General features: G+C 46.3%; 1 protein-coding gene across 2 annotated transcripts; it reads right to left on the bottom strand.

Moving 5' to 3' along the window:
• Nucleotides 1-278: 278 nt before the first annotated feature.
• Nucleotides 279-9672, bottom strand: SET (SET nuclear proto-oncogene; the record flags this gene model as incomplete). Of its 2 annotated transcripts, none has more annotated exons than XM_081236512.1 (8): nucleotides 279-3385; nucleotides 4635-4781; nucleotides 4885-5055; nucleotides 5894-6007; nucleotides 6105-6208; nucleotides 6805-6947; nucleotides 7625-7682; nucleotides 9229-9672. In XM_081236512.1, the coding sequence occupies 8 exons, from the start codon at nucleotides 9299-9301 to the stop codon at nucleotides 3362-3364; spliced, it is 834 nt and encodes a 277-aa protein (XP_081092638.1). In that variant the 3' UTR covers nucleotides 279-3361. The 2 variants fall into 2 exon arrangements, with proteins under 2 accessions (XP_081092638.1, XP_081092639.1); XM_081236513.1 differs by lacking the exon at nucleotides 9229-9672 and adding an exon at nucleotides 8875-8914.
• Between the last annotated feature and the right edge of the window lie 2556 nt (nucleotides 9673-12228).

Genomic DNA, 12228 nt, shown 5'->3' on the forward strand with positions numbered 1-12228 from the left:
CATGAAGAAACATTTACCCCTTTCTATACTTTTTTTTTCCTTCTTGGTACTGCAGACATCAATCCATCTACATTTAGATTTGCCTCCCTTGGGTAGTATCTGAGTATGCGATGTCACTAATCAAGTTGTAACACACCCTCCACTTTAAAAGTCCCCCCCGTTCTTGTTCTCATCACAAAACTGCAGGCCCTTTCCCCTCAGACCCATTAAAAATAAAACCTGTTAAGTCTTCATTAAATGAAATCCTGAAAGTCTTCATTTTTTGCAACAGAATCCCATTCTTACAATAGCCAGAAAGGGTTTATAGCAAAATATAACAAAAAAGGCAGAAAAAACAAATTTGTGTTTATGGGACCAAGTGAAACCATGAAACCAGCTGTTATAAAACAATGATAAAGATTACCAAATTAATACAAACAAAATTATACAGTCCTCTGAAGCCCCCAAACTCCCAAGAATCCATCAACTAAAAGGCTCCCACTTTTCAGCACCCAAACAGCTAACGCAGGTGAAGCAGGCCAGATGTCAAACAAATGTCAGCCCAACAAGACATTCAGGTACTCCACTGACATTTAAACTCTACATTTTAGAGCCAGCATTGGTTAAAATAGTAAGGGCCTGTCATGGAGGTCAGAGAGCCCGGACTCAAGTCTTAAAACATCAGTACATCACTGGAGAAGACAACCTCGATTGCGGAGCATTCCATAAAAGTTTTTAAATTAAATGTAAAGACACATTACAAGCCACTGTCCACTCTGCCCCCATTCATGCAGTTAAGTTCCCCTTGTAAGCAGAGTATGGCACAGCTTTGGAAGAGGATGTCCCGAGAGAAACGACCTGAACAGCCACTATTTGCTCTTCTCTTTTTAGATGTCCTTGTACCAAAGGCGCTTTGAGCCATTCACCTGGCACTCCCCAAAACATACTCGCCTAAGGGCCAGCCCAATAACTCTTGCAGTTGCAAACAAAGCACACTACTTTGTAGCCATCTTCCAGTACACTAAGTTTGCCCCTTCTGCCTTCTCACAGCCTAGCACTCCTTCAGATTTACGGGCACAGCGGAAGCTAAAGGGTTGTCTCAATAACTGGTAAGAAATTACCTTTAGGGGCTCCTATCTTTTGACCACATCCCCCAAAATAAACATTGTAGTTTGATTAAATAACCTAACAGTGGCACGACCTCACCAGCACATTAAAAACCAGTTTTGGTAAGCTGTCACTCTGTGAAACAAAAATCACAGGCTTACTTCATGAGTATTACTTCAAGTGACTTTTTTTCCGTAGTGAAAAGTCCCTTAAATGCTGACTTCAAAACCAAAATACAGAATTCCCTCACGAATCTACTACATTCCAAGTAACAGTAATTTGTCCCTGACTTCCGAACATACCTTTCCACGTAGATTAACTATGATCTGAACCACAGCTCTCCCCATTTCCCAGTCACTACGGACGGAAATAACAAGACCAAAAAACAAAAACAAAGCAAAAAAAACACTAGCTTATCATCTAAATCCAAAAGCAAGTAGTAACATTTCTCTGTAAAACAAGGAGAATGACCCCAGCCAAAAAAATCTTTATGTTCCTTTATTGGAGCAAGATTCCTGACCAGTATACAGTGATGTATTTGCTACAGAGACCTGTGCAGAAATTACATACTATCCATCTAGACAGGTTTTTGTTACACTTTGCCTATTGATGGAATAGTTGCATTTATAAAGTTTTTATACATCAAAAAGCTTTGAATTTGACCAGGCGGTCCATTAATTCATCTCTGAAAAAGCTAAGTGGCATTTAATTTTAGCTACTATATTTTACAGCATTAAAAAGCTTATGCATTAGGTAGCTTCTCAAAATGTGATTTATGCACAATGGCATTTAGCAGACAGAGTCCATCATCTCCCCCAGATTCACACAGACAGGTCTCATTTGAGAGCTATATGCTAAAAGAGCTGGTACTTTGAGACGAAAGTACTCCTAACCTGAGTTTCTTACCACCAATACGGACTTCTTACTCTGCAAGCCTGTCTTCTCGGCCACATTTTACAGTGCCAGTGAAGACATGCCAACAACCGTCCTGTGTATTAACTCGGCAGTAGGGCACCAGGTCTGTCTGATGGTGGTGGCAGGCACTATTATATCCAGGTAAAGAAAAGCCCATATTTTGAAATGCCAATTTGAGATACAAATCAAGGGTACAACATATTCAGAACTGAGTTTTCAGCAATCTGATATCCCAAATGATGTGAAAAATTTCAGAAACTGATGACAAATTGTACCCATGATGGGTTCCCAGCTATGGAGATATTAATACATTGATTCAAATCCCTTTACTCAATCAACATAACCCTGAGGTCATCCTGCAAAGTGCATATCAAAAAATACGAAGTTAAGGTGACAAAGTTTGACAGTAACATTATACAAGTCAAACTTGGAAAGTCCTATTAAGTATATCTGTTCTGAGAGAAAAGCATCAAATCCTTTGTGTACACATTTAGTTTTATTGTAACAAAGCAACTTGTACACTTTTAACGTTTAAAACTGAGCATCATCTTTCCTTTCCAGTGAAACAAAAAGAAAAATTTAAAAATAAACAGGAACAAAATTACAATAGAGAATGTCAATTGCAAATAAGACCCTACAGGTTCTGCTGATTCTCCCATCGAGTGGCAGGGCTCAAGTCATCATTAGGAGAGAATTTATTTTAAAAGTGTCATCTTAAACTGCAAGGATGTCCGTTAAACATCACAATTAAACATGCCAAAGGAGAAGCCATGTTGTCAAAATGCCCACTTAACCCACCCAAACATCTCAAACCCACCCTTTGCTGACCTTCTATAACCCCATTTTTTTAAGTTTTTTTTTTTCTTTTTTTAAACAAGAGAAAGTAGACAGATACATGTTGGTAAATGCTAACTGTCCATATTCACATAGAGACACAGTGTAATCTCTGAGCCCAATATACAGAGAAAGGAGGAAAAAAGCTAGAATTCTATGCACTACTACACAGGGGCCTAGCACCCTCCAGCTTCCAGCAGAGCTAAGGGAGCAGAAGGTTTTTCTTTTTTCCCACAGAGCATGGTGGTGTTGATTCCATAAAGTTTTTGTTGAGACAGGAAGGGATAAAAATGAATTTGGAACAGAAAGGGGTAGAGATTCTTTTCCCACTGAATTCTGCTCAAGGTATTTTCCCCCAAAATAAGTTGTGAGCCATGGTATAAAGGAGAAAAGACACCTCAAAAACAGGGCAACTGAGCACAAGAGGAGAAGGAGGAAAAAAAAAAAAAAAAAAAAAAAGACTGCAACTTGCTCCCAGGGACTGGAGAAAATTAAAAAAGGAAGGTCGGAATCCATCAGTGTTCCATTAGTCGTCTTCTCCTTCATCTTCCTGTAAGGAAAAAAAAGCAGGCAGTCAATCTTTAGGGTTAATTCTAAGGTCAGTCCCCAATATTCATATGGACCATGATGGACTCCACAGAACATGACATGCCAAGGGAAATTAATTTTATGAACCTCCACCGTGGTCCCTTGGTATGTGCGAAGGATGGTTCAGAACCCCCTCCACATACAAAAATCCTCATTTGGGGTGGGGGGTGACCTCCCTGGCAAGTCCAGTGGTTAAGACTCCATGCCCACTATAGGGAGTACAGGTTTCATCCCTGGTGGGGGAGCTAAGATCCCGCATGCCGCTCAGCATGGCCAATAAATAGACAGATAAAGATATATAAATTTTAAAAAATTAAAGAAAATCCTCAGGATGCTCAAGTCCCTTAAATAGCACAGTACTTGCATGCAACCTACCCACATCCTCCCATATACTTTTAAAATTGTCTCAGATTACTTATAATAACCAATACAATGTAAATAGTTGTGAATACAATGTAAATAGTCGCCAGCACTTGGCAAATTCAAATTCTGCTTTTTGGAACTTTCTGGAATTAAAAGAAAAAGATCTGTTGGTTGAATCCGAAGAATGGGAACCCACAGATACGAAAGTCAAACTATACATCAGTCTTCATCAATTCCTTTTTTTTTTTTTTTTTTTTTACCCCAGGCAACGCAGCTTACAGAATTTTAGTTCCCCGACCAGGGACAGGACCTGGGACCCAGCAGGGAAAGCGCCCGAGTCCTAACCACTGGACCACCAGGGAGCTCCCCAATCTGCATCCCAATCTGATTCTTGATCGAAAGACCCAGTGATGTTTCAGACAAATTAGCTTTTCGGAAGTAACCAAATCAGACATCTTTCAGCCCAAGTAATACAAACCAAAACCCACTCTATCCCAATATGATTGTCAGAATTTTATAGTTTGTCCAAAACATGCGTATTTTTGTTATTTGGGAGATTTCTCAGAAAATTGAGCAGCTGCATGTCCACAGCACTTTCATTAAGTACTGGCTAGGGAATGACATAATTGAACAGTTGTAAGTGCTAACCACAAAAGCAGAACTAATTGAATCATTGATACAATGAGCTTATCAAAATTTCCTTCAACCTTGGACAAAACAGCCTATCTTTTCTACAAGTCTTCCCACAATTTGTTGAGTCCGTTCCACTATACAATATAAATAATCTCCAAAGTAACGTGGTGAATTCTTGGAAGATTTTCTTTTCGGATTTAACCAAATCTTTTTACCTCTCCTTCCTCCCCCTCATCATCATCTTCATCTTCTTCACCTTCGTCCTCATCCCCTTCTTCATCAATATCTTCCAATCCTTCTTCCTCTTCATCATCATCATCATCTTCTTCTCCCTCCCCTTCCTCATCATCCATGTCCGGAACCTAGGGAAAAAAACACACACAAAAAACAAGAGTTACCTCAAGAACTCATTTTCAAACAAATGAAACAAGTGCAACCTTGAATAAAAGAACACTCTCAACTCACCAAGTAGTACTGTAATGGATTTGGCCAAATATCATCTTTGATGACCTCTCCTAACTCATCTGCACCTGCATCAGAATGATCAGTAAACCAGGTGAAGAAGCTTTCTGGTTCCTCATGCTGTCTCTTCCTGCTGGCTTTATTCTGAGTTTGACTTGAACGTTTTGTCAAATCCTAAATGAAGATGGAAGAACTTTTGACATAGGCTCACTACATCTTAAATACCTATAATTTAAAGAAGGTTTTAACCCAAAAGCAGAGCAAAAAATGGACGTTACATTATCTACACTATTATTCTTATCTAAAAAAGTTACAAAAAGTACAGCTAATAAAGAGAAGGAGAAGCCCAAGAATTTCAGGTCTACAAAGAACGCGGTCAAATTTGCATGTCAAGCTTTTCTTGAAAGTTACCATCTAGACTTGGCTTTTTTTTTTTTTTTTTAAATAAAATTAGTTCCACTTCAACAACCAGTATCTTAACACAGTATAATTTAAAATATATTTACTACTTAAACACAGAGAGGGCCTCCCTGGTGGCACAGTGGTTAAGAATCCACCTGCCAATGCAGGGGACACGGGTTCGAGCCCTGGGCTGGCAAGACCCCACAGGCTGCGGAGCAACTAAGCCCATGCGCCACAACTACGGAGCCCGCGCTCTGCAACGAGAAGCCACCGCGATGAGAAGCCCGCGCACCGCAACGAAGAGTAGCCCCCACTCGCCGCAACTAGAGAAAGCCCGCGCGCAGCAACGAAGACCCAACGCAGACAGAAATAGGTTTTGGGAAACTGCAAGTCACCAATGTAGAAACCAAAATGATTTAGTCCATCTCAACAAAAGCTTGCTCTATAATTTATAAGACCACAAGCTACCGTATTTAGCTTTAACAAAATAGACATTTTAATATTTTAAGGATCTGCATTTAACACATCACGAAAACACCAGATATTTAATTAAACGGTTCAACTAGATCAAACTAGAGAAAATATCAATGCCCAACAATCCCTCAAATACCTTTCCGGATTTCCATTTGATTTCGGTGGACTTTGAAGATGGATCACCACTCTCATTCAGATGAAATTCTTTGGAGAGAACTTTATTTTCAAAGTAAGGGTTTTCATCAAAATACTACAATAAACAGAGAATTAGAAATCAATACAAAACAGCCCTTCCAACCAATACTCAAGTTAATTTCCATAGTGACAAACAAGTTACTGATACTCACAAAATCTATTCTGTAACCTGATTTAATATCTTCAAATTCTGTCACTTCGACTCTTGTCAAATAATGCAGCGCCTCTTCATCCTCCTCCCCAAGCAGTGCAGACACTAGATCAGCAAATAGGCCAAATGATTATTAAACAAACATTAACAAACAACTCAAGCAATCCCTTTTAAAATTTCCCAAATTTGGTTTCATAAGTCCATTATAAACTGAAAACCAAATGGCTCAGTGTCAGAGCTGTCACTTTCTTTTATCAAGTAATTAAACAGAATCCCAAGTTGGAATAGGATCTCTTCTAAACAGAAAGCATGAATTGCAAGCCTCTCCTGTTTCAACCTCTGCATGTAATCAACATGGTGGACCAGGTCCTCAGCCAAGGTCCCTCCACTCTTTAACAAGTGGACATCCCACCCCCCCCCCTTTTTTTTTTTTTTTTTTTTTTTCTTTTTGCGGTATGTGGGCCTCTCACTGTTGTGGCCTCTCCCGTTGCGGAGCACAGGCTCCGGACGCGCAGGCCCAGCGGCCATGGCTCACGGGCCCAGCGGCCATGGCTCACGGGCCCAGCCGCTCCGCGGCATATGGGATCCTCCCAGACAGGGGCACGAACCCGTATCCCCTGCATCCGCAGGCGGACTCTCAACCACTGCGCCACCAGGGAGGCCCCCCACCCCCTTTTTAATAATGCTTTGCCACAACATACCTTGTGGATGGTTAACAAATGTTGTTACCCAAAAATTTGGGATTTTGGCGATCAATTCCGACCTCTTCTGAAAAAATGGTTGGCGGAGTTTGTTATATTTCTGTTCTACTTTCAAAATCTCCTCACTGGCTTGTTCATTAAGTCTGAAGCAAATGAAAAGACACGTTGACAAGGACGGTACTTAAATACAAAAATTGCTGCGATTACAGAATATTTACTCTTGTTAGCTTTAGAACAATGCAAAGTACACATTTATAATAACCAAATCACCTACATTTTTGTAGCCAGAGACCCAAGTCAAAATTGAGATGGCAATTCGATCAGCTTTACCAACAGGTACTAGATAACTGACAGTTCTTAAGGTGCCCAAACAGCATTTTGGTAACACTGTGTATCTATCTACTCTGTTACCAGGCCAACTTCAATTGTTTCCCTCAGGCAGATCAAGAAAAAGAAAAAAAAAAAAAAAGCTGCCAATGAAGTAACAAAGTTATAAGGCAAGTCAGAGCAACACTGATGCCATAATACTAAACTATCACAAGTCCACACAATGCAACTCAGACAACTTGTAGCCTATGAAAGCAAACCCTGTCTTTACAAGGTCAATGTACTTTAATCAGAAACATTTTGGTGACTGTAAAATGTTTCACAGAAAAATAAAAAATAACACTGAATCCTCATATTGATATTTCCAACTAAGTTATAATCACCTCCATTTGGCCAGTAGATACAAATAGATGTATTTGGCCATAGTTTCAATGATTACCAAACCATAAGATGAACGTCAGAAAACTTCAAAGCAAATTGAGAAAAACTTTACCTGTCTATTTCATTTTGTACTTCATCAATATGTTCAATTGCTTCTTGCTGTTCTTTTTCTGCAAGAAAAAGGTGCATGAGACTCAATACTAATTTGAAAATAAATTTAACTGGTTTTCCTTCCTGATGTTAACAGTCTGTGATGTGAATTATATCAATAAAGCTGTTAAAAAAAAACTTGCCTACTACTACAAGGCATGCTTTCCACGTGTTCATGTGTATAGTTGACAAATTACTTTTCAATTAAAAGACTATCACAAATCATGCTGTTAGACTAGTCAAAATGTTTGACTGTCACGCTTTTACGAGTTCTATTACAATACCAATTAAAGTTTCTATAATGAGAAAATAAACGCTATTCAGAAATCCTTAAGTTCTCTTTAAAAAAAAAAATCACATTATAAGCCTGCAATAGAGTAGCACCAGCTATTAACTAGAATACGGAAACTAACCCGTGACAATAAAAATTAGGACACCACCTATCTCCATGGTGGAATCCCCTTTTACACGAAGTTGAAAATATTCCTCAGTATCGATTACTATTAAGACATCAGACACGCCTACAAAGACAGGGAAGGCCCTGGGAACTACCTCACCACCGTAAACCCTCGACTTTACCTTCTAAGAATATGAACCCCCGGATTCGAATCCGACCTTTCTCGCCCCTCCAACCCAATTTCAGGAGGGCTGATCTCAGAGGCGGCCCCGCACGACTTTGGAGCACACTTACAGGGAGCAAGCATGCAGTCAGAAACTATGGGCCAAAGAACGGAGAGGAGGAAAAGGGGGTGTGCTACGGGAAAGGTACCCTTTTGTCCGGTAAAGACCGCAAAACCTACAAAGCTAAGTGGGCGTGAAGGGGCCAGATCGCGCGGTTCATTTCCGGCAACCAGCCCGGGTGGTGCAGCCCCCCTGCCGAGAAAGCCTTTACGGAAAAGGTCAGTAGGTTTGCTCCGAGCCATTGTAAAGACCCTCCGACACCCCGGTCGCCGCGCCAGATTTCTCAGCGCGCTGCCGCGACGAGGTGGCCACCCCACGTGGGGGCTGCCCGGGGCCAGCCAGAGCATCCTCCGAGCAGCCCGGGCCGCGGCGCGGCCGCGTGCTTCCCCGCGCCCCCACCCCGCCCCAGCTCGAGGCAGAGGGCCGCGCCGGGGCCGGCCTCCGGGTGGGAGTGCGGGGGCGCCGCCCGCGGGCCGGGCGCGAAGGGGGAGCCACGCGGAGGCCCGGGCGCGGGGCCGCGTCCGGCCGCACCATGTGGCGGCGACGGCGGCTGATGGGAGCGAGGCATCATGGCGGAGCACAATAAAGAGAGGCTTCTCGGGAGGGAGGGAGGGGGAGGAGAGCGAGGGAGGGGGGAGAGGAAGGGGGGGTCTCCTCCGCCCGCGCCGAGCAGGCCGCGGCGCCCCCGCCTCGCAGCGCCGTCCGCCGCCGCGGCGCCACCCGGCCCCGGCCCCGCGCGCACAAAAAAGGGCGCCGAGGCGCGCGCCGGCCCGTCTGCCCGGCGCCCCGCGCCCCCCGCGCGCCCCGGGCCCCGCCGGCGGCCTGCGGCCGGGCGGGCGGCGAAGATGGCGGCGCGGGCCGGCCCCCGCCTCGCCTGCTCCTCACCTGAGGTCTCGTCGGCCCCGTCGTGGTTGGAGTTGAGCTCCTTTTTACTGACTTTGGCCGCCGGCGCCGACATGGTGCTGCTCCGCGGTCGGGGGGGGAGCGGGGAGGGGGAGAGAAGGGAAGGCGAAGGGGGCGGGCAGCGGCTTCCCCTCACGCCACACGCGCGGGCGCTCGCTCGGTCCGGCCGCCTCCTCCCGGCGCTCGCTCGCTCGCTTTCCCTCCCCCTGGCTCGCGAGCGCTGCCCTCGCGGCCTGACGACGAGGGAGGGGCTGGGGCTGCGTGCCGGGCCCCGGCCCGGGCTCCTGCTTACGGAGGGGAGGCGGCGGCGGGCGGGCAGGCAGCTCGGCTCCCTCACTCACGCTCCGCGCTCCAGCTCGCTGCTCGATCTCCCCGAGCCGCCTCCTCCTCCACCTCCTCCTCGCGGCGAGGGGCGGGCGGCAGGGCGCAGGCGCGCCAGGCCCCGCGCGCACGCCCCGCCTCCGGCCAGAGAGGCTCGCGCCGCCTCACCATTGGCTGGGGCGCCAGGACCAGGGGGCGGAGCCGCGGCGAGGAGACACAGGGCCTGGCGAAGAGGCGGGAGGAAGGAACGCCGCGACGTACTGGGACTGCCCTCCGCGCCGCGCTCCCCTCCCCCGCTTTCCCCTTCTCCAGCCCGACCCGGGACTTTTGCGCGCTACGGGCGCGCGGCGGCCCGAGGGGCGGGGCCTCGCCAGGCTGTGCGCAGGCTTCCAGGCGGGTGCGTCACGTGGTGGCGGAGCGGCTTCCCCTGTCTGCCGGGTGGCGCGGGGGAGAGGGGTGTCTGCAGCCCCCCGAAAGCGCAGGCCTCGTAGTAGCCTGGCTTCAGAACACTGGAGGCCAGAAATATATCCACCCCGGGTTCTGCACTCTGGGACACTACTGGGGCGCCCCTCCTCGTGGGGGAAGGAAGGCGGCACCTCCATCCTATTTCCCAGAGAGGGAAGCTGCCTTCGAAGTCAGGCTTGTTTTGCAAAGCCCGAAGCTGCCCAGTCCACTCACAGGGAGGGCCTTTTCCTGCCTCTTAGTCCAAGCTCTGCCCAGCAGGCTGTGTGCACTTGGGCAAGTCATTTTCCCTCTATGGGCCTATTTGTTATGAAATTACAAAATGCAAGAAAGGCTGACAAACAGAACGTTGTGTCAATGGTGATGTTTAAGCAGGGCCACGCTAAAGTGGAAGTCCTCTGAAGGCAAGGAGGTGCCACATTCATCCGCGGGTGCTTTTGACCCAGTTCAGTGCCTAATTCAAGGAGCTTGCAAGAATCCGTACAGAGTGCTAGGCGCCAGTCCCAGCAACTGCGCCTGCATCGCACAACTGCGAGATGGTGTCGGCTGCGTTAATTTCATTTCGCTACGTCAGAGAATAAGGCCTGCTTTAGAAGCCAAGTCTGGAAACAGGAAGGCCGAGGCATTTCTGTTTGAACTATGCTTTCCAGGTAATGCAAGTGTACCACTCACTGCTCTGTTCCCTCCTGCAGGGCCCCAAGACATGGACACGCAAAGTCTGAAATCTCTCCTTGGGTGTTTATAACCAAAACCAGGGGTTGGATTATTTGCCTTCCAGGACTCACATTTTTACTCTCAGTTCTTAAAGCTCAAGCAGTGTCTTTCAGGTTCAAGATAATCCATTGGTGGGTGATCGATACATGTTAAGTGGCAGACAGTCCATGGGAAGAGAATACAAATGTCTTCTTGGGGCTTTCCCCAAAACCCAGAATTTAATCTTTCTCCTCCAAACCTTATTATTGTCAATTGAGTCCAGCTCAATCCATACCCATCCCAATTGGACAGGATTTTTTTTTTTTTTTTTTTTTTTTTTTTTTGGCGGTACGCGGGCCTCTCACTGTTGTGGCCTCTCCCGTTGCGGAGCACAGGCTCCGGACGCGCAGGCTCAGCGGCCATGGCTCACGGGCCCAGCCGCTCCGCAGCACGTGGGATCCTCCCGGACAGGGCACGAACCTGTGTCCCCTGCATCGGCAGGCGGACTCTCAACCACTGCGCCACCAGGGAAGCCCTTGGACAGGATTTCTAAGGGAAGAATTATTAGCACCAATGAGAAGCTGGGAAATGTTTGGCAACCAGCTCCCAGAAGGGAAAAAAACACACCAAAAACCCTGATTTGTAGCATTTGCTGATCTCAGTGGTGTATAAATACTCCCACCATGGCAGATATCCTGCTACCACTTTGATGTCACTGAACAGAGATGGAACGAAATACCAGGCTCCAACGTCCCTGGTGGCGCAGTGGTTACGGATCCGCCTGCCAATGCAGGGGACACGGGTTCCAGCCCTGGTCCGGGAAGATCCCACATGTTACGGAGCAACTCGGCCTGTGTACCACAACTACTGAGCCTGTGCTCTAGAGCCCGTGAGCCACAACTACTGAGCCTGTGTGCCACAACTACCGAAGCCCGTGTGCCTAGAACCTGTGCTGCGCAATAAGAGAAGCCACCGCAATGAGAAGCCCATGCACTGCAACAAGGAGTAGCTCCCGCTTGCCACAACTAGAGAAAAGCCTGTGCGCAGCAACGAAGATCCAGTGCAGCCAAAAATAAACAAATAAAATTTAAAAAAAATTTTTTTAAACAAACAAACAAAAATACCAGGCTCCAGTGCACTGCTGAAGCATGTAGCATGGGCCACAGGCTGTGATAAATACACGCATTTCCTTCTCTTTCAGTCCTCACAAAATACAAGACAGGTATTAATATCCTCGTGTCACAGATAAACTCAACTTTTTTTGATACAGGTGGCAGGACCAAGTCTAATGGATAACAAAGCTCCTGCCCTAAGGACAGGGTTTTTCCATTTTTTTGACATGAATTACAGTAAGGGGTACATTTGACATTAGGACCCAGTACACACCTACACACAAAACAATGCTTACCCTCACTGAGTGTGATGACTCTTAATCTTCTATTTTCTTTAAATGCAGGTCACTCTCCACTAAAATGATTTCATGACCCACAAATGGGATGAAACGGT

The sequence above is a fragment of the Mesoplodon bidens genome (assembly GCF_964165515.1).
Source record: "Mesoplodon bidens genome assembly, chromosome: 6".
In the NCBI taxonomy this organism is placed as follows: Eukaryota; Metazoa; Chordata; class Mammalia; order Artiodactyla; family Ziphiidae; genus Mesoplodon; species Mesoplodon bidens.